This window comes from Chenopodium quinoa, unplaced genomic scaffold (assembly GCF_001683475.1).
Source record: "Chenopodium quinoa cultivar QQ74 unplaced genomic scaffold, ASM168347v1, whole genome shotgun sequence".
Lineage (NCBI taxonomy): Eukaryota > Viridiplantae > Streptophyta > Magnoliopsida > Caryophyllales > Amaranthaceae > Chenopodium > Chenopodium quinoa.
The window spans coordinates 1,849,821-1,873,618 of NW_018742987.1; the positions used below are offsets into that span (position 1 = coordinate 1,849,821).

General features: G+C 34.9%; 3 protein-coding genes and 1 long non-coding RNA gene across 9 annotated transcripts; 3 read left to right on the forward strand and 1 right to left on the reverse strand.

The window, feature by feature from the left end:
* Positions 1–308: 308 nt before the first annotated feature.
* Positions 309–7,662, reverse strand: LOC110729692 (homeobox-leucine zipper protein HDG1-like). Of its 2 annotated transcripts, none has more exons than XM_021909468.1 (9): positions 7,307–7,662; positions 6,443–6,708; positions 6,019–6,136; positions 5,044–5,721; positions 4,398–4,499; positions 4,102–4,314; positions 2,428–2,602; positions 1,963–2,333; positions 309–1,167 (listed from the first exon to the last, which is right to left on the reverse strand). In XM_021909468.1, the coding sequence occupies exons 1-9, from the start codon at positions 7,307–7,309 to the stop codon at positions 787–789; spliced, it is 2,307 nt and encodes a 768-aa protein (XP_021765160.1). In that variant the 5' UTR covers positions 7,310–7,662; the 3' UTR covers positions 309–786. The 2 variants fall into 2 exon arrangements, with proteins under 2 accessions (XP_021765160.1, XP_021765162.1); XM_021909470.1 differs by having other exon boundaries at positions 7,288–7,662.
* A 1,394-nt stretch (positions 7,663–9,056) lies between these two features.
* Positions 9,057–13,186, forward strand: LOC110729693. Of its 5 annotated transcripts, none has more exons than XR_002512936.1 (8): positions 9,057–9,226; positions 10,067–10,147; positions 10,236–10,346; positions 10,448–10,536; positions 10,858–10,940; positions 11,080–11,139; positions 11,596–12,566; positions 12,673–13,186. It is a non-coding gene; the product is annotated as an uncharacterized LOC110729693 (long non-coding RNA). The 5 variants fall into 5 exon arrangements; XR_002512937.1 differs by having other exon boundaries at positions 9,058–9,226; positions 11,596–12,225; positions 12,448–13,186; XR_002512938.1 differs by having other exon boundaries at positions 9,062–9,226; positions 11,596–11,704; positions 12,213–13,186.
* A 5,633-nt stretch (positions 13,187–18,819) lies between these two features.
* On the forward strand, positions 18,820–20,513 carry LOC110729495 (RHOMBOID-like protein 3). The gene is made up of 5 exons (XM_021909227.1): positions 18,820–19,409; positions 19,595–19,758; positions 19,864–20,039; positions 20,134–20,381; positions 20,477–20,513. The coding sequence occupies exons 1-5, from the start codon at positions 19,141–19,143 to the stop codon at positions 20,511–20,513; spliced, it is 894 nt and encodes a 297-aa protein (XP_021764919.1). The 5' UTR covers positions 18,820–19,140.
* A 680-nt stretch (positions 20,514–21,193) lies between these two features.
* LOC110729455 (putative non-specific lipid-transfer protein 14) lies at positions 21,194–22,561 on the forward strand. The gene is made up of 2 exons (XM_021909189.1): positions 21,194–21,622; positions 22,326–22,561. The coding sequence occupies exons 1-2, from the start codon at positions 21,255–21,257 to the stop codon at positions 22,333–22,335; spliced, it is 378 nt and encodes a 125-aa protein (XP_021764881.1). The 5' UTR covers positions 21,194–21,254; the 3' UTR covers positions 22,336–22,561.
* The last annotated feature ends 1,237 nt before the right edge of the window (positions 22,562–23,798 follow it).

Sequence of the window (23,798 nt, forward strand, 5' to 3'; positions counted from 1 at the left end):
TATTTGTATCCAAAGACCATGCCGTGAGCAAGAGCCTCCACCAGTAAGATGATCGCCACCAAAAACGATGTTGCCACCTGCTTCGGCATAATAAAAGCAGCAGGCCATCATATTGGCTCTAAGGGTCTCCAGCATCGTCATCTTGGATGTAAATGATAAAATGATACAGACGATTTAAGTAATCATGGGCAGTGTTTAGTGACTGGCTTTAGTATAGGATAACTAGGTAAAAATATTACTAGGCAGTAGGCAATAACAATAAAAGGTCCAAAGAACTCAAAACACAATTTCACACAAAATTTGTCAACTTTAATTACTACCATAAGATAAACAACACCCACCAAGTTTCAAACTTACAAAAGATTCAGAAATGTGAAAACATCAGCAGTCTCAACAAAAGCTGCAGTATGTTTTCTTCAGTTCTTCACCTGAGTCCTACTCTTATATAACCATTAGAGAACTATCTAAACACAGATCAACACTGAACACTTGACTATCTCTTTAAAGCTATTGCTAATGTAAGTTTCCGCCTTCTGCTGTTATGAGTCAATACCCGAACCAAAGCCTCTAAATTAGCTGCTTCTATCTATAGGAAAAGTCACTTATAATTGTCACAAATTACCGCACAATAACAGCCAGTAATTGCCAAAGGTTCGTTCTTGACTCGAATTGCTCCAATGTAAAAGACTTCCTTTTAAAAACTCCTAGTAAACCACCAAAAATGCTATATAATGTTTTCTATGACATGTACAACAACTTTCCCTTGATTTTTTGTAGCAAAATGCGTCAATTGGCACCAAGGGAATTTTTGATCTTCTGGATAGTGCAGGACATAAGATCATTGACGGTATTGATGGATTCCACTGTGAGCTTTGCTGTAGGGAGGCTGTTGACCAGAATTTGGAATCCTAATGTCAACGCAGATGCACCTCCGCTACCAGATCCTCCTGCTCCATTGTCATTGGCCAATGTAAGCACATTTGGATGTATGGGTGCATCAGCAACTGCAAATCCTGAGGGCAGAAGAGCCAGATAGTCAGAATCTCCACCCCTTAGGACCGTCTCCATTGATGTTGAGTCCACTGGAGCATATACGATGAAAGAGCTCGTACAGTCTGTCCATGACTCCTGTAGTATCAGCATGTTGCTCTCCCTTGCTGGTGCAGCCTACAAAATTGTGAATTTATTAGTTTGTGAAAATTATCTGTCCTCTCCACAATGTAAAAGGTGTATTAAAAAAACTTGGATTGATTGAAAAAGGGATGCTAGGAAAGAAAAGAAAGGACTTGAGTTCATCCCCAAGTCTTAGATCATGTACACTATGATCTTAGTCTGAACTTTAAACTCTGGCTTGTTTTGTAACAAGCAAGGTCACAAGACATGATCGACATAAAAGCTCATTAAACTACATAATCTTCTATGATTTTAATTATACGGAAAAAAGGTGAAATTTGTACCCCATTGAACTAAAAGTTCATTGTTTACAGAACAACTTTCAGAGAGGGCAGCTCAGTCCAAGCTTGAGCTTGAGCAATACATTATTAAGCCAACCTTGATATCGACTGTAATTGTACCAAGCTCGAGCTTGAGAACTTCAAATCAAGCCAAGCTTGACAGATACTCAGTTCGGCTCAGCTCTTGGCCAGCCATAGTCTCTTGAATAATAGATTAACAGCATGGGTTTTACTAGAGTTAGGATGCCTCCATTTCCGCTGGTAGTCAGTCTGTCTTTAAACCCGTGTGTCTTTGACAACCCCCACCCCCTCTCACCCTCCCTCTTCTCTTATTTTCTTCTTAAAAAAGACAAGTGAATCCTACCTTTGCCCAAGACCCCCCCCCCGCCCCAATCTCAATAATTATTAAAAAAAAAAAAAAAAAACAAAAACAAAACAAAACAAAACATTTTCTTAGCATCCAAAACATGCAATAATTAAGAATAACATGTAAAAAGCTTACACTCACAGGTGGACATAAGAGGGAAACACAATTATTCACGTCGTGGCTCTTGGAAAGGCGAGCTACCACTTCCATCGGACCACCATTTGCTAAAATGTCCCATTTTCCACGGAGTTTTTCATCCCGTAAGAATTCAAAGATGTGCTGCCTTGGTACTGGAATCCAAACGGAAGTTGAGGCACTAAGCACCACACCTGAGGGCTCACCAGGCTCGTCCACACTGACTCGGCTCATGACACAAACATCAGCACCCAACCCTCCAACTTGCAGCTTCTCCCAACGACAGGCAGAGGATGCACACAGCCCAGAGGAGAAATTGTTGCTTATGCGCCTCATCAGCTTTAAGATGCTTCTTCTGCCCTCTTGGGTGATAACTCCTGCTATGCAATAGATTGTTATAATCAAATAAAAAATTAATATTTGTTGTCATATTCTAATCATCTTTTGATATCACTAGTATGAGAAAGAAACCTGTAGTATCATTAGGAACAATTCTAGCGGACATGAAAATGGCAGCACAGTCACGTTCCCTCTGTAAGGTGGCTATCCACCTTTGAGAGCCAAAAGCCAATCCTGATCGCAGCAATGGTCTATACAGTTGGTGAATACTATTTTCATCATATTCCGTATGTTCAATCCATGTAACCTGTAATTCAATCGTTAGCCAATATACCATCATGAGATCTTACCTAAGCACAAACTAAAACTTGATGTTAAAGAACTATGCCAAGGTGGGAAGATTATTCAAATAGTTTTTACATCATAAGAATTTTTTTAAAATAATATGGAAATTAAAGTTTTATTCAAATAAATTGGACTAATGAACACACATGAGGCACATGAGAGAGAAGTCAGAGAACTCTCTCCAATAACAAAATCGTCTAGTTACTGTCAAAAATCCCGGTTCAGTTCACGTAGTTCTGTGGGCTGCTATGCATACAGACTATCTTGCACATTACGTAAACATACTGAATACAGTTTAAACATGAAACGATAACTTTAAGCATTTAGCAAGCACATTAGGCGCTCTAGGAGAAATGCACAGAAATCAAAGGCAGGGCAGAGGAGGCAAACAAGGAACGAGATGCTTGCAGACAAATATTTAAAATAACAAAAGTTGTAGAGTTTGACAATTTAATCAGTGAGTTGTTTCCTCTCATTTCCCTTAAACAAAATAAAAATGGAAGCTAAACAGAAGGACACAAAGTGCGCAGTCGCATTACATGGACCAAGACGGCATATTAAAACCCAAATCCAGTTCATCTCATTTCTTGGTTATACAATATTGGTTTTAATATAAGCTGCAATCAGAATAGAAACAACAAATACTTATATTATACCAACCAAAGATGTGGATTCCTAGGCTTTTCCCTCCACAAAGATCAAAAAGAACTTTTATCAAATTTTTCATAACCAAGGGCTCTAACTAATATATTAAAAAAAAAAAAAAAAAAAAAAAAAAAAAAAAAAAGAGAGAGAGAGTTATCCCAACACCTGTCAAAATTGACACATACTCGACCATCCCAAACGAATCACGTGACCTAAACTCATTTGCAAATTGAAATTAGCTGACCCGGTTTTGACCCGGCCCGATACAACTAATATTAATTTATTTTATGATAATATTTTTTTATAACAAAAGATGACCTATCTTAAGATGAAAGCATACCAAACTATCTGAACAACTTATTTAAGAATTGAGATAAATTAGTAAGTGAAGACAATAAGCAACCCTTGGCTTTGAAATTTGAAATCGCGGTATAAAATAAGAGAAGAAGCATCTACTCCTCCAAATAAACAAATGTAGATGCCGTACAAGTTTAGAACCTTACAGCTACAGCAGCTTCTATCTCTCTCTCATTCAGAGAGATCGCGCACAATATGCCACCTTTATTGAAATTAATAAAGAAAAAGAAATTTCATGACAGACAGGAAAAGGATTCGACATAATGATCCAAACATCATTACTAGTGCAACCTTCTCATTCTGGTAGTTAATAGCAAGATCATAATTATGTTTAAGAGGCTGCAGTTATTCTACATTTAATACTTATTTATAGATATACTTTTTTTTTTTTTTGACAAGCCTATTTATAGATATACTTATTTGCTTAAGATTAAAGAATTATTAAGGAGAAGTAAATACCAAGGAATAGCCATTGGCAACATTTTGAACAATGCAACCAGAAGGAAGTCTCCTCCACCTGATGGCCGATCCTGAATAAGATGGGTCTCGGATCATGTCAACAGAAACGTCAACCACGGCCCACATGCCTTCTGCATGCTGCTTGCAGTACCGCAATATCTTTTCATGACGGGAAGGCACAAAAGGTGAGGGAAACACTAACTCTGCATTCATCTAACATGAGATTTCATGACATTATCAGTCAATATTCAACAAATAGCTAGAATAGAAGATAGCCATATTCATGAAGAGCTTACCATCTGAAGTTCCCCATCACGAGTCCCACCAGCACCATGGTACAGAACCTCGACAGTTGCAGCCTTGCTAACCATGCATGGAAATGTGTCTCTCCATTGCCTCTTTATTGGAGAAACAAATCATTTCAGAGTTGGCAAAAACATTAAATCATTGTGAAATTAAAGGTGACAAAAAGAGCATGGTACAAATATATAACCATTTATGAGAACATATCTAGAAATTTAAATTATTCAGTCATCAGCTTCAATTTACACTCCCTCCGTCTGCATGATTGTCACATTGATAGTACAATCTTAAAAGATAATGCGATAATGAAGTCTAGATAGACATATTTAAAACAAAACAACCTTTAAAGTAAAGACGGTACTATCTCAACTGCTAAAAAGTTCAAATTTGATTTGTGGAGGCAAGCATCTAAGCCAACATGTTTAGCCATAACTTATAATTAATCGTGACAGAGATACTGTGATACATTATTAAACCAAAACTATCCAAATAAACAGTAAAGGCACAAATGACACATTTGAAGCATTTAACACAAGATTTTCAAGTTTATTGATAATGAATTCGATAAGGGAAAAAGTTAAGAAAATTTTTATTTTCCATGCAAGAACCATGAAATCAACAAAAGTTAAGAGTCCTTACAGGAATCATCATTATTTCCACAAGCTCCAAGCTAGTGATGAATATTGAACTTGTATCCCTTGAAGCATCGGTAATGAAGCCACAAGGTTTCATTCCGGTAAAACTGGAGAATTTCTTGACATATTCCTCTTGATTCAGCAATTCCTTACCATCATCCAAGCCTTTAAACCACAGAGGACTATCAGTCTGAGCCATGGCAAGCAATTCATCCATCGCAGCCATTGCAGCCTGCATGAATATCGACTTCTCATACTCGGTGCTGACTGAACCATTCATAGATACTGTCATGGTAGAATTGCTCGAAAGTCCATTCTCAAGGTTAAGTCCCATGGGTGGTAAAGAGGATGATGAGCTCATTAGGCCACCTAACCCTCCTCTCCCCATGGATAGCTCCAAGTTTGAACTTGAAGTGGGGATTCCAACTGGACCAACTAAATCAGATATCGGTTTGCCAATGAACCTCTCAGCAACAGCACAAACCCGGGCAAGATCATCCTTCAAACGAGCATTCTCAACCCTCAAATGGTGATTAGTAATGGATACATCCCCTAGCATAGTCGGACCTCCACAAGCTTGACACAATGGATTTCTCAAAGCATCCTTCATTGCAATGTTCTCAACTCTAAGTTTATCATATTCTGCCTTAAGGACTAGATTTTCATTTCGTTCGATTTGTGTCTGTTCATACCAATAATTTATATCATAATCAATACAAACTAATTCAAAATTTCAAACCAATTAGTATATACTCCATGATTCATGAAAATCATATACTCCAAATTGATAATATAGTCACGTGAGAGCTTGCTACAATTGCCTCATATATTTTATTAATATCAAGTTTTTATAATTTTTACTCATGTGAAATAAGAGATAAATATGTTTTAAAATGTGTATTTGAGACCGTAAAAAATCAAATGGAGCAAAAAATAAGACAGGGACAGAGGGAGTACAAAATATTGAATACATAATTACCTTCATTTGCGTTCGACGATTCTGAAACCAAAACTTAACTTGCCTGCTCTCCAATCCAAGCCTCCTTCCAACTTCAAGCCTTTGTTTTTCATCTGGGTGAGCACAATTCTTAAAGAAACTGCACACCCAATTAAAGAATCAGCAATGATTATGAACAGTTTTAAAAATTAATTACACCCCCAATAATCAACAAGACATTACATCAATAACAATAACATTAACCAACCATTACAAGACAGCAAATTATAAGGGAAAAAACACCATAAAACATTAATTACAAAACACCCAAAAAAAAATCAATTCAAATGTTTGAAAATCATAAATTTACTCAAACCCGCCACTCGAAAGGCAAAGTCTTGTATGAGACGGTCTCACAATCATTTTGAATATCATTAAAAACAATAAATTAACACAAAAAACTTACTTCTCAAGTTCTTGAATTTGTTGAGGAGTGTGTCTATGATATCTCTTTCTCCTTCCTTTAGGTTTAACTTGAGAAGGTCCCTCATCAAGTTCAGGTTCAGGGTCAAGCTCAGGAACATCCCCAACTGAGAGACTTTCATAGTTGTCACTTCCAGAATTTTCCTTGTTAATACTATTATTAATAGTATTTTCTCCAACCATTATCATGTTGTTTGGGTCATACTGATCCCCATAAAATCCCATTTCATCAAGTCTCTCCATTTCACCCTGCAAATCCCCAAAAACACATTTTATAAAATATATTCAATTTATCCAATAAAAAAAATGCAACAAAAATAATTGAAGAATAAAAGGAGTTACACTTTTGCTAATGCTATAATTAAGGGTCATGAACTCATTAATCATGTAAAATAAAATTCAACTTTTTTTTTTTATATACCCATTTGCATGTTTTTCTTTACCATTTGGATATTTCAAAAGCAAAAAAAATAGTAGTCACTCCGTCTTTAAAAGTTTTTTTGTTTGGACATACGTTTAAATCAAAAGAACGGTCTCTCAAAACAGGAAGAACTTTTAAATACGAGTGTGTACAAATGTAAAGTCAAAAACTTTATAAAGATTCAAGTACAATCAAAATCATAGCAAGACATGAAAATGACCCCATAAGATCAGATCCCCTGAAAATGACCAAATAGATTCTCCAAAACGTGTATAAGAACTTTCTTTTTCTTTTTTTTTTTTTTTGGTAAAGATATTAAAAAATAAAATAACACTCAAACTCAAAACCTTGCAATTTTTTTTGTGGGTAAATAAAATTCTGTTAGTATTTGCAACAAAATGAAATACCTCAGAAAATACTCAGTACCATTTCAAAGTATTAGAACCTCCTCACTTTGCTAGTTGCTACACCTCCAATAACACCAAAAAAACAAACCCACCCCTATAAAAAAAATAAAAATAAATTAACAAATAAATAAATTTATTTTTGGTGTGTGTTTTTTCTGGCTTTTTCTCCTTAATTTTCCCAGAAAAGGGGTAAAAAAATGGAGCCAAACAACACCCAGAAAAGAAAGAAAGAAGGTGAAGAGACTCAGTTTTCTAGAGAGAGAAAACAGTGGTAAGTGTTTTTGAGTGTCAATTGTCAAAGATTCGTGGACCCTTTTTATCTCCCTATTGCATTTGCATGTGGAGATCCTAACAAAAATTTTATACAAAAAGAAATCATTTTTTTAATAATTAAATCAAATTAAATCTATGATAATTCGGACTCTTTATTACACTTTAAATACTCGGGTGGGTATTAAATCCTCGACATCTAAATTAAAACACTTTTTAAAACGAGTACCCGAGTCCGAGTAATAAAAGGAGCAGAAAGGAATTGAAATAAATGAATAAAAAAAGAGTTTGCTTAGCATAATAATAGCTGACTCACTTACAAATTTCAATGGTGATGATTCCCTTTGGTCAAAGAAATCAATATTAGAAAAATGATCAAACTTTTTATTTATTTTTTTCTCTCTTTTTTTTTTTTTTAATCTTTTATGGGATCAGTGCTCTGTTTTCTACACTATTATCTATGGCTTCTTTGCATTGCTCTGCTTCTTCTGTCTCTCTCTCTCTTTGCTTTGTTTTTATAACCAAAAATAATTTGGATTTTTCAAACGAAAAATGAAAATTTTGGACAGTAAGAAAGTCAGCGGAAGAGAGAGAAAACTAGGCCGTTTCATCTTTGACAAACGAAAAATTATTGGGTCCCACTCCCCCTTCTCCCGGCCCCTGAATTCATGCTTCTCATCTTACCCCCTCCTCATGCTTATATGCAAGCGTTTGTGTTTCACTCTCCTCGTTCAATAGATGGTAATAAATGACGATAATGATAATGATATAACAGAGTATAAGTTAATAAGTAAGAGTACTAATCATAGTAATCAAGGTTATACATAGCTTGTAATGGTTTAATGAATGGTCCGCGTAAATACTTATTAGGGAGTATGTCGTAATTTATGTATTTTTTGGTTCCATGTTATCGCTTATTGATTGTTATTATTCTTATATCTTAGCTGAGCTACGTTACAATCTAATGGGAGTGGATGGTGACAAATTATATGCATACAAAGATATGAGTGAATAATTGGGGATATATTGGAAGGATAATTAGAGTAATAAATTGAATTAGGAAATATATAAGCAAATATGGAAGAAATAATAATCTAGATTAAGAAAAAGGATGAAATAAGTTGTTACACCACTAACGTTTTGAAGTGCAAACTTGTGGTTTTTCTTATTGTTTTTGTTGCTTGTTACGTATTATAGTAAAAATTTAATCACGTTTTGCAACTTATTTTGGCTTCAACCTAAAAAAAATAAAAATAAAGAAGGGATATTAATTTTAGCATCATCTAGAATTTTTAGACTTTTAGACAATCCATAACCATTATAAAAGTGCAAAACTAAATACTGTAGCTTATGAATAGTAATTTCTGGTGCTATTGCATAGATGCCCTTATAATTAATGAATTGCCCAAATTGCCCTTGCTTAATCAATTGCCTTTTGTGATAGCTGTAATTGGGAGTGGGCCCCTTGCTTCTAGACCGACTTCCCTCTCTCTGTTTTCATCTCATAAGGAAAGGGTCAGAGCATTTGATTAAGCAAGGAGAGAGAAACCTAGAGAGAGAAAAATTCAGCAACTCAAGACCACCGATCATCGCTTTCGACGATGGGGCTTCGATTCTTCTCAGCGTCCGAGGTTGTGGAAGATGACTTTCCCATCGTCACATTTATCAGGTTCGATCTTGTTTCTCTCTCTTGATTTAGTTTCAAATTTTTGGGTTTGATTGTCGTGGATTTTTGCATATATGTTCCTGTTGTTTTCGACATGTTCAATGTGTATTCGAATTTTTTTGGTTCAATCTTTGTGGGTGTATTTCAGCAAAATCGCTTCGTTTTTATTGGGGTTTATTTGATCATTATTTGTTTTCGATTTTTTGGCTTTATTTGGTCGATTGGTTTTCGATTATTTTGGGGTTTATTTGATCGATTTGTTTTCGATTTTTTGACTTTATTTGGTCGATTGGCTTTCGATTGTTTTGGGGTTTATTTGATTGATTTGTTTTCGATTTTTTTGTCTTTATTTGTTCAATTGGTTTTCGATTATTTTAGGCATCATCCAATATTCTTTTTTTAGTCAATCATAATTAGAAAAATATTTGATATCTTAGAAAAACAGGTCATTGGCTGCAAATTAGGGTATGAAACTTGGTATTCAAATACTTTAATGTTCCTGCTTCTTTATTTGATTGTCATTTTGAATAGAATTGTGCTAATTAATCATCTAATGATTCACTCCGCTTATTGTGCTTCCCATCCTTAAGTATGTAGACATTTGATTATTTATTTCCCATTAAAAGGTGCTTACACTGTTACACATGTTATGTAAAGTATTTGGCTTGTCAAATTTGGATATCTTTTCTGTTGATCTTTGGGTCAAAGTCTCTTATGAGATCCCTTGATTTTAGATATATATTTGATGCACAGAGTCTATTACTTGATTCTTTTTATATCTGGCTGCGTTTGATCTAGCTCCCTTGTCTGACTGGTGTCCATTATGAATTGTTTGATTTACAGAATGGTAAACCTTCACAAATTCTAGCAGTTGAAGTTGAGCCTCAAGGATGCTCTTTTAATCCAGAGGATAAGAGTAACAAGGTTATTAGTTATTACCCAATATCTCTTATTGTCTTGCGGTTTTAACCACATCAAACGTTTACTTAATTTTAATCGATGAGCATTTTAGGACTCCTTGGCACAAGCTGTTGCAGAAGAGATGAAGAAAATTTATAAAAAAGAGCTGAAGCCTGAGCCAATTCCTTTAACTGTTCCTGGAGAACCAGTCACTGAAGATGATGTAAGTTTTTATTCATTTTAGCCTGCCTGGTTTGAGCCTTGTGCCATTTGTAGTTGTCTTGTGAAGCAACAGAAGATCCTGACAATAGTAACATTTATCAGAAATATTTTCTGGAAGTGGACAATGAAGACGATGAGGAAATGGACGAGGAAAATCAAACTGAAGATGGGAATATCGAAGATGAAAAAAGGTAAATTTTGCATTACTTTTATAAGTAGAAGACTTGTACTCGTATATATGTGTGCCATAACTAAGAAATTATGTTGGACTCGGAGTTGGTACTTCTGAAATATTTGGCACAATATTTTGATTTTTGGTACAAAATATGATCTTTTTACTCCATATTTTTTGAAAGGTTTTTCTTTTTCTTTCACAAAAGTAATGTTACATACTTCTTTTTCGGTTTTTTTTTTAAAAATTAAATAAAGAAGCTATGCCCAAAATTACCTAAATATTTTAGACAAAATAAATATTTATAATTTGATAATTTATTGATTGTTTTGTGTTGCAGTTACTGAGGATGAAGTGGATCTTTAATATGACTTATTCAATAAACTCAGCAACTCTGTTGTCAAAGATGGTTTTATTCAAAAGGTATATAAATATCCTTGATGTATAAGTGATAATCTGTTTTATATGGTAGCAAATGAAGAGTTGTTATGTATTATATTATTGCTATATCAAGTTATTATTGTTTCTTTATTCTAATACAATTATCAATTATGATGATCAGGAAGAACTTCAACTTGCATTATTTAAGAATAGTATGAAGAAAAGCCTTTTTCTTGACAGAGTATGTGTTTCCTTTTTGTTGTTAGATGCTGATGTCCCATATTTCATGCAAGAATTTCCGATCTATAGTTGTTCACTTGTTCTTTTTCCTTCAGTTTACATAATACTGAAGTATTTTTTGCCTTACAAGATAAGTTGAGCAGTGTTTATTAAGTATGAACTCTTGAAGTTATATTACTTCAGAATTCAGAAAACTGGACAATCTTTTAGCAATTTGAACTGTGGGAATATCATTGTATGATCTGATTCACTGATTGCTAGGTGTCACGTGTCGTTTTGGCAGTCAGACTGATATATATGGTGGATTTTATTAATATCTAGGGCCTTGCATATGCTGACAAATTACTAATTCACTACTGTTTTTGTTATATGCACTTCCCAGACTGTTGTACTGACTTAAAATGTATCACAGCCTTTTGCCACAGCCTTACTTACTCGGTTAATTGCATAATTGCAGATGTTTGATCTCTTTGATGTCAACCACAATGGATGCATTGAGTTTGGAGAGTTTGTTCGATCATTGAGTGTCTTTCACCCTAGAACTCCTGACAAAGATAAAATGAAGTGTAAGCGATACCATAACTTATATTTAAGCCCGAAGTTCCTAGATAGCTCAATAACTTGTTTTGCAGTAAATTTAAAGGGTTGTTTAGTGAACTAAGCTGGTTTTTGCAAAAAACTTTGGTTAAACCATTTCTTCTTTTGATTATGTCTACGTTGATTTCCACGCTCCTTAGTGTGGTCACTGCAAGCGTCTCTCTCCTGAGGTATCCCACTTCATTTTTTGGATTGAATTGAATGATTATAAGTTTTCTATATGATTGAGTTTTGATTTTGGGTTAAATTGAATGATTATAAGTTTATTAGCTGATAAAGTTTTGATTTTTTGATTATATTATATGCTTTTTGGGTGATAAAGTTTTGAACTTTTGATTTTTATGCTTCTTGGATTATAAACTACTTTTGATTATAATTGTTTTCTTGGATGATAAAGTTTTGATCTTTTTGATTTGGCTTTGCAACTATTCTGGGTTGTCTTTGGTCTTCCTTCTAATGTTGAGCCTTCACTACCAGGAGCGTGTGATAGGTTTGAGCCTTTTTCTCTTCTCTGCTTACCTCATTATAAGTTAAGTGTTCTACATTGGTAACTTTTGAGTTGCTACTTGTTGGTACATAATTGGCATGCTTTGTCACTTTAGAAAGAATAATTACCAGTGAATGTCAACATGTAAACTGATGATCCTGAAATTTCTTTTGCTAAAGTAAAGGTCTTTATATTGGCTTCTAATCCATGGATGATGATGTTTAGGAATCTAGGGCATCCCTCCCTTTCTACACATACCCCACCACCACCACCACCACCACCAGTCCACCACAGTAAGATAAGTCTTGATAGTGTAACCATTTGAAGCGACTTTTCAAATATTGGTACAACTCTATTGGCATACACTAGAAATCAAAGTTTCTCTGATCAAAATGAAAAGTAGTGCCTGATCTTTTTCCGTACTTACTATCTCTTTTTTGTTTACAACAGGCTTTGTCTTGCTTTCATGGGTAGAACATGGAGGCTGGTTCATTCATTGGGAACTCTTATCTTAAATGTCAGTCTGCATTATTTCATCTCATCATATTGCAGATGCTGATAGTTGGCCAAAAGCTTATGAGTGTATATCTTGCAGTTATTTAGATACTATATTATGACTGCTGTTATGCTCTTAAACTAAGCTAAAATTTTGTAGAGTTGGTGGATTTGCACTTGCAAGTTAATGCCAAGTACATTAAGATTAAGACTTTGTTGTTGACCTTTGAACTATGCGTCTATATGTTTTCCATTTCTATACAACTATACAAGTATATATGAAATATATATTTGTAATCTTTGAACTGTATTTTTATCCGGGACAAAGGTCCTGACCGTGGAACATGAATATGATTTTCAGTACTTGGTGGACTGCTGGTAGATGTATAAACACTATGAAGTGCTAAACTTCTTTATTGTGTACTTTGTCTCTGAAGAGCTTAGTAATTTTTTATTGAACAATTGAGGACAAAATTTATAATTTTTTTGTTGCTACTGGTTCAGGTTTTGTACTTCATTATCAGTCATTTTTTACTTGATCTCGGGTTTTTGCATATTTTATTGTTGTCCTGTTTTAATCATTTCAGGACGAGCTTAGGCTACTATGCTTATATGTTGTTTTGTTCCTTCCATTAAAGAGCATGGTGTACAGAGATAACAAGAAGAAAGTAGCCTTCAGATTTCTGACCCATCCCCCCTCCCACACCCAAAAAAAGAGAAGTATAAAAAACACACTTTTGCACAACCCAGTCATAGCATCTAATTTTTTTATATTTTATGTATTTATATATATATTTTTTTTATTTATTTTTATTTGGAGGTCCTAGATTATCCACCAATTGAAAGGTCCTCCGGTACTCCAAGAAAAGCAGTACATGAGGGGTATCAAGAACAAGTTTTTTGCAAGAACCAGCTTAGTTCACTAAACAGCCCTTTAAATGTACTGTATCAGTTACAAACTCTAACAATTATAATTTTCAATAGAAGAACCCCTTGAAAATTTTCTACTTTAAATAGTCTAACAAATATGTATACAATTCTTTTATATATTTTATATTTAATCCATTTTACATAACTTTAACCTCTAAGATTGCATTTCCTTATTACTAATCCTTACAATCACAATCATTTTAAAATAAAGCTCTTCGAAATTATTTAGGTACTCAATAAACCATATTATGTTCTGAAATAATATCTAAAACAATAGTATACTTTTTTTAAAAATCATTAAATTCTAACAAATTCTAGATAACTTCACTTATATCAATTGTTTTTCCATACATATATCTCCATAGAAACTTTATCACTATTCCTTGCTAGTACTTACAAATTCTTGTATCCTTGCTATTACAACACCTGAATATTACAATCGAATTTTACTTATCTTACAAGCTTTATCACTACCCCTTCTAACAACTTATAAATTAAAACGCCTCTATAATCTTAACCTAAACAAAATCACGAAGAGCTCAAAAAAGGAACAATTTCACGAATCATACTTATCTTGCCGTCGAGGAAGCACGCGCAACGCGCATGCTCCATCGACTAGTTTCACAAAAAACGTGGATATTAGCCTTCAATTTTTGAATTTTTTTGACTTTTTTTCGCCCAGAAATTGCCGAAATGTATATCATGGTCTCTAATATCCTCCAAGAGTCCAATTGGGTAGGTGGAACCAACCAATTTGTCTTTAAACGGCCAATTTACCGATTTACAACTTGCACCAATTTCATTTATTCAAGCCTACCACGAACATTTATGACAACATAATGATTATATATGGTTTCAAACAGCATTATATGACCCCGAGATGTGTCCCATAAAATCTCAAGTCTTTTCTTCAACGGGCCACGAAAAGGCTGAAACCTCCAAAATTTCTCCAAAAGCGGGGATATTAGACTTCAATTTTGGAATTTTTTGACTTTTGTTCGCCCGGAAATAAAAATTGACGAAACGTTTACCATGATTCCTAATACCCTCCGAGAGTCCAATAGGGTGAGTAGAAGTGTGGAACCATCCAATTTGCTTTTAAACAACCAATTTACCGGTTTACAACTTGAACCGATTTCATTAACTCAAGCCTATCACGAACATTTATGACAACACATAATGATCATATATTGTTCCAAACGGCATTATATGACCCCGAGATATATCCCTTAGAATTTCAAGACATTTTAACACCGGGCCCCGAAACCTCCAAAATTTCTCAAAAAGTGTGGATATTAGCCTTCAATTTTGGAATTTTTTGACTTTTTTTCGCCCGGAAATAAAAATTGCTGAAGTGTTTACCATGGTCCCTAATACCCTCCGGCAATCCAATTGAGTGGATGGAACCATCCAATTTGCCTTTAAGCGGCCAATTTACCACTATACAATTTGCAACAATTTCATTAACTCAAGCCTACCGTGAACATTTATGACAACATATAATGATTATATATGATTCCAAACGGAATTATATGGCCCAGAGATGTATCCCGTAAATTTTCGAGACTTTTTGACACCGGGCCTCGAAATCTCCAAAATTTCTAAAAAAGCGTGGATATAGCCTTCAATTTTGGAATTTTTCGACTTTTTTCGCCCGGAAATCAAAATTGCCGAAATGTTTCCCATGGTCACAAATACCCTCCAGGAGTCTAATTGGGTGGGTGGAACAATCCAATTTATCTTTAAACGACCAATTTACCGATTTTCAACTTGCACCGATTTCATTAAATCAAGCCTACCACGAACATTTATGACAACATATAATGATCATATATGGTTTCAAACATTATTATACGACCCTGAGATGTATTCCCTAAAATCTCAAGGCTTTTCGACACCATGACCCGAAACCTCCAAAATTTCTCAAAAAACGTGGATTTCTCCCAATTGGGGCCCTCCCTTCACCACCCCCATGGGGATGGTCTACAGGGTTCATAACTACTCCTCTTACTACAGGACGCTTACCTAGCCAACGCTTAGATCCGGCTCTACCCAACCTTTTCTGGTTCACTCCAACATTCCCCACTTGTCCAACTGTTGCTGAGCAGTTTTTGGATATCAAACGGACCTCCCCAGAAGGTAATTTTAATGTGGCCGATTTCCCTTCTTTTGCAATCAGTTTCGCTACAGCACCCGCTGCTCTAGCTAATTGTCCACCCCTTCCAAGTGTGATTTCTATGTTATGTATGGCCGTGCCTAAGGGCATATTTAGTAAAAGTTTTTACTAAGGATTTTGGGGTTATCCTATGGCTTTTCAGAGAACCTTTCCCGCATTATGTTAGGTATCAAGGAAAATCAATTCTAGCCTCAAAAGGGACATCTCTTTTGATGCAGCCTTCAATTTTTTAATTTTTTGACATTTTTTCGCCCGCAAATAAAATTGCCGAAATTTTTACCATGATTCCTAATACCCTCCGAGAGTCCAATTGGGTGTGTTGAACTATCCAATTTACCTTTAAACGGCAAATTTACCGGTTTACAATTTGCACCGTCTTCATTAAATCAAGCCTACCACGAACATTTATGACAACATATAATAATCATAAATGGTTCCCAACGGCATTATATGACCCCGAGATGTATCCCCTAAAATTTAAAGGCTCTTCGACACTGGGCCTCGAAACCTACAAAAATTCTCGAAAACGTGGATCTTAGCCTTCAATTTTGGAATTTTTTTTTGACTTTTTTCGCCCAAAAACAAAAATTCCCGAAATGTTTACCATAGTTCCTAATATCCTCCGGGACTCCAATTGGGTGGGTGGAACCATCCAATTTGTCTTTAAACGACCAATTTAACGGTTTACAACTTGTACCGATTTCATTAACTCAAGCTTACCATGAACATCTATGACAACATATAATGATCATATATGGTTCCAAACGGCATTATATATCCCCATATGTATTCCCCAAAATCTCAAGACTTTTCGATACAGGGCCCAAACCTCCAAAAAATTCTCAAAAAACGTGGACATTAACCTTCAATTTTGGAATTTTTTGACTTTTTTCGGCCCGAAAATAAAAATTGCCGAAATGTTTACCATGGTCCTTAATACCCTTTGGTAGTCCAATTGGGTGGGTGGGATGAACTATCCAATTTGCCTTTAAATGGCCAATTTATAGGTTTACAACGTGCACCGATTTCATTAATTCAAGCCTACCACGAACATTTAAGGCAACAAATAATGATCATATATGTTTTCAAACGAAATTATATGATCCTGAGATGTATTCCATAGAATATCAAGGTTTTTCGATACCGGGCCCCGAAACCTCCAAAATTTCTCAAAAAGCGTGGATATTAGCCTTTATTTTTGAAATTTGTAGATTTTTTTCGCCCGGAAATAATAATTCCCGAAATATTTACCATGGTCCCTAATACCCTTCGGGAGTCCAATTGGGTGGGTGCAAGCATCCAATTTTCCTTTAAACGGCCTATTTACCAGTTTATAACTTGCTCCGATTTCATTAAATCAAGCCTACCACAAACATTTATGACAACATATAATGATCATATATGGTTCCAAACGTCATTATATGACCCCGATACGTATTCCCAAAAATTTCAAGGCTTTTCGACACCGTGCCCCGAAACCTCCAAAATTTCTCAAAAAGCGTGGATATAAGCCTTCAATTTAGGAATTTTTTGACCTTTTTCGCCCGGGAAAAAAAATTGCTGAAATTTTTACCATGATCCCTAATACCCTCCGGGATTCCAATTGGGTGGGTTGAACTATCCAACTTGCCTTTAAACGACCAATTTACCGGTTACAACTTGCACCGATTTCATTAAATCAAGCCTGCCATGAACATTTATGACAACATATAATGATCATAAATGACATTATATGACCCCGAGATGTATCCCTACAATTTCAAGTCTTTTCGACACCGGGCCCCAAATCCTCCAAAATTTCTCAAAAAGCGTGAATATTAGCCTTCAATTTTGTAACTTTTGACTTTTATTTTTGTCCGGAAATAAAAATTGCCTAAATGTTTACCATGGTCCTAATACATTCCGGGATTTCAATTGGGTGGGTACAACCATCCAATTTTCCTATAAATGACCTATTTACTGGTTTATAACTTGCATCGATATCATTAAATCAAGCCTACCACGAACATTTATGACAACATATAATGATCATATATGGTTCCAAACGTCATTATATGACCTCGAGATGTATTACCTAAAATCTCAAGGCTTTTCGACACCGGGCCCCGAAACCTCCAGAATTTCTCAAAAAGCGTGGATATTAGCCTTCAATTTTGGATTTTTTTGACTTTTTTTTTGCCCGGAAATAAAAAATGCCAAAATGTTTACCATGGTCCTTAATATCCTTCGGGAGTCCAATCGAGTGTGTGGAACCATCCAATTCGTCGTTAAACGGCCAATTTACCGGTTTACAACTTGCACCGATTTACCGGTTTACAACGATCAATTTAATTAAATTGCATCGAACCCGACTTGAACCGAAATTGACCCTCCCCCGTTTTATCCCGTCAAAATCCGAATTTAACCCGACTTGTTACTAACATGACCTGAATTCTGCTTGACCCAAATTTAACCCAACCTGTTACAAACCCAACCCGAAATCAACCCGACTTATTATTGACATGACCCAAATTCAATCCGACTTGTTATTGACCCGACCTGAATTTTTCTAGACCTATTACTTACTAGACCCAAAAATTCAACCCGATCTGTTACTAACCTGACTTGAAATTAACACGACTTGTTATTGACCCGCCTTATATTCAACCCAAATTGTTCCTGACCCGATTTCAAATCACCTTAAATGCAATTTATACCACCTTATTATTGCTGATCAAAGCATTTTGTCTAGGGAGACCAAGTCGGTCCAGGCCGGCCAAAGAAAAGAGCATCATCCTCAAATTTAAGAGTTAAATATAGTAAATATTTGTTGTATGGTCAAAAGAGATTATTATCTTCCTAAATTATAGACTATAGTTCCCTAGTATATTGTCATACATATTATAGTCAAAGGAAATAATTAGCTTGATTCCCTCGTGTAATCTTATCCAAATGCAAAATAAATAAAATGAGAGAGTGTAAATTAGATCAAATGGTCAGAGCTTCCTTTCCATAATTCTATCCTTAAAACCTTATTATATTGGATCGTCAAAAATTGGGTCTAATCAAATGTCCTATATGTACATTCACAAATCTTGTAAGAAAGAATGAAAGAAAAGGGCCTATAAATGGGCCATAAATCCACAGAAATCAAGCAGTTATCTATTGTAAAAATAAAGTTGCACTAAAACACGTTTATTAGTGACCCAACTAATAATCAAGCAGTTAATAAAACCGACTAATCCCTTTTAAACTTCCTCCCACTTCATCACATACACAAAAAAACCAAACTTACAATCAAACTTACAGTTTCCTAATTTTAGAGAAGAGAAAAAGATATGGAAAGTGAAGAGGATGTTGAGAAAAGAGGAGCAATGGAAAATAGGATAGTAAAGATATCTCATATGTGGGATGATTCTGATGTTGAATGGAAAACTTGGTTAATCCCTATTTTTGTAGGGATTAATGTCATCATTTTCCTTGTTACTTTGTTCATTAACAACTGTCCTTCTCATGGTGGCAGCCGTGGTTGCGTAGCGAGTTTCCTTGGAAGATTTTCATTTGAACCACTTCATTACAACCCTCTCCTTGGTCCTGGCCCTCATGCGTACGTAACTTATTTAATCAACTATTTTTTTCATTAATTTCTTGCTAATTTTGGTTAGTGTACATATATTTGTCGCGATTTTGTCATTTAATGTGTTGGTATGTTGTAAGGTGGTTGTTATTGTATGATTTTATTTTTGGTGGTTACATAAATTTTATTGATATTTTTTTTTTGTATGCATGAAGATTAATGAAAATGGGAGCTATAAATTGGTCAGTGATTGTTGAGCATCATCAACGATGGAGGCTCATCACGTCTATATGGCTACATAGCGGCCTTATTCACATTCTTTTTAACATGTTGACTCTCCTTTTCATTGGCATTCGCCTTGAACAACAATTTGGATTCTGTAAGTACTCGTTTCATAGTATTATTCCCTCGGTTTTTAAATAATCATTATAGATCTTAAATTTATCTATGTGTTGGTTGAATTTGAATTTCTGAATTTTTACAGTAAGGATTGGGATTATCTACCTAGTAGCAGGAATTGGAGGAAACATAACTTCATGTCTATTTTACCCAAGTCACATTTCTGTTGGTCCAACTAGTGCTTTACTTGGGCTTATTGGAGCTATGTATTCTGAACTTATTACAAATTGGACCCTTTACACCAATAAGGTAAAGTATATTGTATATACTAATTATAGTAATTTTTCATCTAATTTTGCAATTTATAGTTTATTTTTGTGACCTTGTGTTATTCTTGTTATGCATGTTATACTAGGGTATGGCAGTGTGTACTATATCGTTGATGTTTGTGATCAACTTACTACTAACGGTAGTTCCTCATCCACATAACGGTGGTCCTCTTGGTGGGTTCGCGGTAGGGATCCTTCTTGGCTTTATGTTGCTGCCTCGCCCTCATATTGGGTGGTTCACCAGGCGATTTCCTTCTGATCTTGGTTCCAAGACTAAGTTTAAGCCCTACCAGTACGTGTTAGGGATCACGTCTCTTGTTTTGCTCGTCATAGGGTAAGCATGCATGATCAAACACTTCTTTATTTTCTAGCTTTACAACAATTTAACTCTTTAATATGGTACTAATTACGGCTAATTTTGATTTATAGGTACATAATTGGGTTGGTAATGCTATTCCATAACTAAGGCGCTACTTTATGGTGGTGTTGATGTTGGCATGTTTCACCAAGGGAAATGCTTAACATGTATTTATGTGTTAGACGTTGTTAATTTAATTACATACTATGTTGAAATGTTTTTATTAATCTATTTGTGATTTGTAAGATTATTACTGGTTTGTAAGCTATGAGAAGTTTGCACACTTTGTCTCAATTTCATTTTGCATATTTTGTTTGGAATTTGATGCTTTATGTTGGGCCTATGTGCAGTGATGTCCATTGGGCCGGTCCAAACTGAATCTGGGCTGGCCTAGATATTAGGTTGGGTTAGGTGACATAAGCCAGGCTGGGTCGCAGGTTGGATTAGGTTGATCATGAGTTGGCATGGGATATTTTGACTTGTGGATGGGTTAGACCCGCCCAATGAATATACCGATTCGGATGTATCACGGATAACCCAAGTTTTTCAAACTATTCAACATAAATGATAAATCCATGTTGAAATATTACTTTAGAATGAACTATTAATGATGATTTAAAATTTTTATCTATCACAAGTCGATCACAATATAAGTTTATTCAAATAAACGCTAAGAAATATTTAAATTAGACTCACTCAACTTTCATGAAATAACACATTATTTTCATTGTTCACCAAACTTCAAAACCCTACAAAAAGTTAACCAAGCTAGTTTGTCAACTATTTTAGAAGTAAACACAAATATTCCACCATTAAAATAACTCTTGCTCAATATTCATTACAAAAGAAATGGTGGATTATCCAAGCTTAAGGTTAACAACCATATTTGGATTATGGTTAGTAATATTAGTATCAAATGCCATGTGGCATAAGGTGGGGGCCGATGTCGACTGTACAACGGTGACTCAGCTCTTGAACACGTGTTCGGTATTCATTAGCTACGGATCGCCGGACCCACTTCCCGGGTCGTCGTGTTGTGATGCGGTTGTGGGCCTGAGTAATTTGGGTGACACACCTGAAAACAGGAGGTCCTTATGCAAGTGTATGATGGGCCTAATTGCAGCTTATAGTCCAGACGCTACTTCCATTGCTACTTTGCCGGGCTTTTGTGGAGTTTCTTTGGGCTTTGTCATTGAGCCCACCATTGATTGTACTAGGTATGTTCTCTCTCTCTCCATCTGTCAAACGTAATGTAATAATTTGTTGAAGAATAAACTTTTCAAGTGTCACCACATGTAAGTGTCCCACATTGGTTGAAGAAGAGAGAGATAAACACTTTATAAGGCTAAGGGGCTACTCCTCCTATTGCCATATGGTTTTGGGATGGAACCTCCTTGTACTTGTGAAGTGAACTCTCTCTCTCTTGATTTGCGGGTGCGACCCAGACCCGCATTTGACATAATTAATAAACTAACCATTCATATAAAAGCTTAGATTCTTAAATAGTAGCTCACTAGCTCTCGCATACAACAAGGTTTATCACGCTTATATACATTGAAATAAAATACTACTTAAATCATATAAAAGTCACCCTTATGTTTTTATATAATTTGAAACAACTAAAGTTTTGTTCAAATAAACTTTTAAATTATACAGTAGTTGTTTCTTTTTTTAAGCCTTAAAAGTCACTGGTCTAGTCTGATCTCTTGGTTTGACTGAATCTTGATTGAATTTTTAGAAAAATGCCTCACACTTTGAAATGGAACAAATGTAAGTTATAATTATATTTTATTGGTAATTATGCAACATGATATATTTTTTTTTTTTTAAGCACATCAGTACTACTTGAAATGTTTATACATTGAATTATAACGCATGTGTTAGTATGCATCTAAAGACTGCTATTTCCATGCTATGCAGCATACTGTGACTCAAGATGTGAAGAATTGGATGTAGCATTGTAGCCTTGGTACCAAATAAAGAGCTTTATAAGGCTTACTAGTTACTACTCACATGTACAATCTTCATCTCATTATTCAAGATAGTATTTCCTTGATATTTGAAAATAAAGTTAGTTTTAAAGAGTATGTGCATACGAACAACGGAATTACATGAATCCACATATAAACTTATCTTTGTTATTATTTTTTTGCTTACAATAGAAGAATTTTACACATATATATTTCAAATAAACAATAACAGACAAACAACAAACAACCTCTGCATAAAATATATGAAGAGAAGACATCTATACCCGTAACAATACTACTAATAAGTTAATTTTAGATGGTCACCAATAATATCTCCTCAATTCCTCATTCAAAATATGTTACAATTACTCCATAGTTCATAGTCCACAATATGGAGTAAAAAACATGTGTAATTGTAAAAACTTTTTTTTATTTTTATTTTTTTTACCATTTAAAGAGTAAAAGATGTGTAATTGTTGGGTTGGAGAGAAAGTCAAAAAAAATGGGCCCAAAATCGAAAAAGCTGCAAGGTATATTTCAAGTGGTGGGCTGATTGAGTGTGAGGGGCATAATTGGGTTCAGGTTTCGAGTTGTGTTATAGCCGTGTGACTCTTTTATTTGTACCACCGATTTGTACGGGTATTACTGGATTACCAACCAACAACATCTTTTGTTTCTTTGCGAATGATGTACCTCACATCTTTATACTCTACTAGGTTTTCCCTTAAATCACAATTTAACACTATTATACTATACTTGGTACTCGTATAGTCTAGTTTATTAATTTAGGAGATTCGATTAAATTAAGTATAAGACAAGCACCAAGGTTAAATAAATGACATTACTCTCTTCGTTTATAAATTGTTGTGATTGGTTTTCTGGTACGTGATAATATCGTAGACTATAATAATTATTTTATATTAGAACTATCAATAAACTTTGTACGTAGTTGATCCTTTGATAATGTTTTGACGGTTTTTGTATTTTTGTAACTTTACTCAAAGAGTATGTCCGTAGCATTATTAGTTAATTGGACCTTTTTTCTTTTTTTGAAAATAAGTTAATCAGACATTTATGTTAATATTCTTGATTATTTGGTGTGATATATGATGAGCTGAATAATCTTACGACATGACAAGTCAAGAATAATCCAAAATACCACCATAAACAATATATGTTACATAATCAAATAGAGTACCGACATAGCAACATATACACCTTTTTCGTCGAAGATTTGGTACTTGGATTTTTTTGCACCTCCCGGTCCCGGAATTTGCCAAACATTCCTCGACGATGAAAGTGCCATTACACCCCACTCGCTCGCGTCGCGTACCCTAGTCTCTATCATCACCCCCTACATGGCATCTAAAACTATTAATACATACACGTTGAGAGAATTCACATGCTAAAACTATGCATTAAT

What these genes read in the sequence shown, in the direction of transcription:
- LOC110729692 (XM_021909468.1), bottom strand. An exon ending in GTGATGGGGAACTTCAGATG is followed by an intron (nt 4,315 to 4,397) that starts GTAAGCTCTTCA and finishes ATCTCATGTTAG; the next exon opens with ATGAATGCAGAGTTAGTGTT. An exon ending in TTGCCAATGGCTATTCCTTG is followed by an intron (nt 2,603 to 4,101) that starts GTATTTACTTCT and finishes ATTGAATTACAG; the next exon opens with GTTACATGGATTGAACATAC.
- LOC110729495 (XM_021909227.1), top strand. Translation starts at nt 19,141, where the DNA reads ATGGAAAGTGAAGAGGATGTTGAGAAAAGAGGAGCAATGGAAAATAGG. An exon ending in CTTGGTCCTGGCCCTCATGC is followed by an intron (nt 19,410 to 19,594) that starts GTACGTAACTTA and finishes GTATGCATGAAG; the next exon opens with ATTAATGAAAATGGGAGCTA. An exon ending in CCAATAAGGTAAAGTATATT is followed by an intron (nt 20,040 to 20,133) that starts GTATATACTAAT and finishes ATGTTATACTAG; the next exon opens with GGTATGGCAGTGTGTACTAT.
- LOC110729455 (XM_021909189.1), top strand. Translation starts at nt 21,255, where the DNA reads ATGGTGGATTATCCAAGCTTAAGGTTAACAACCATATTTGGATTATGG.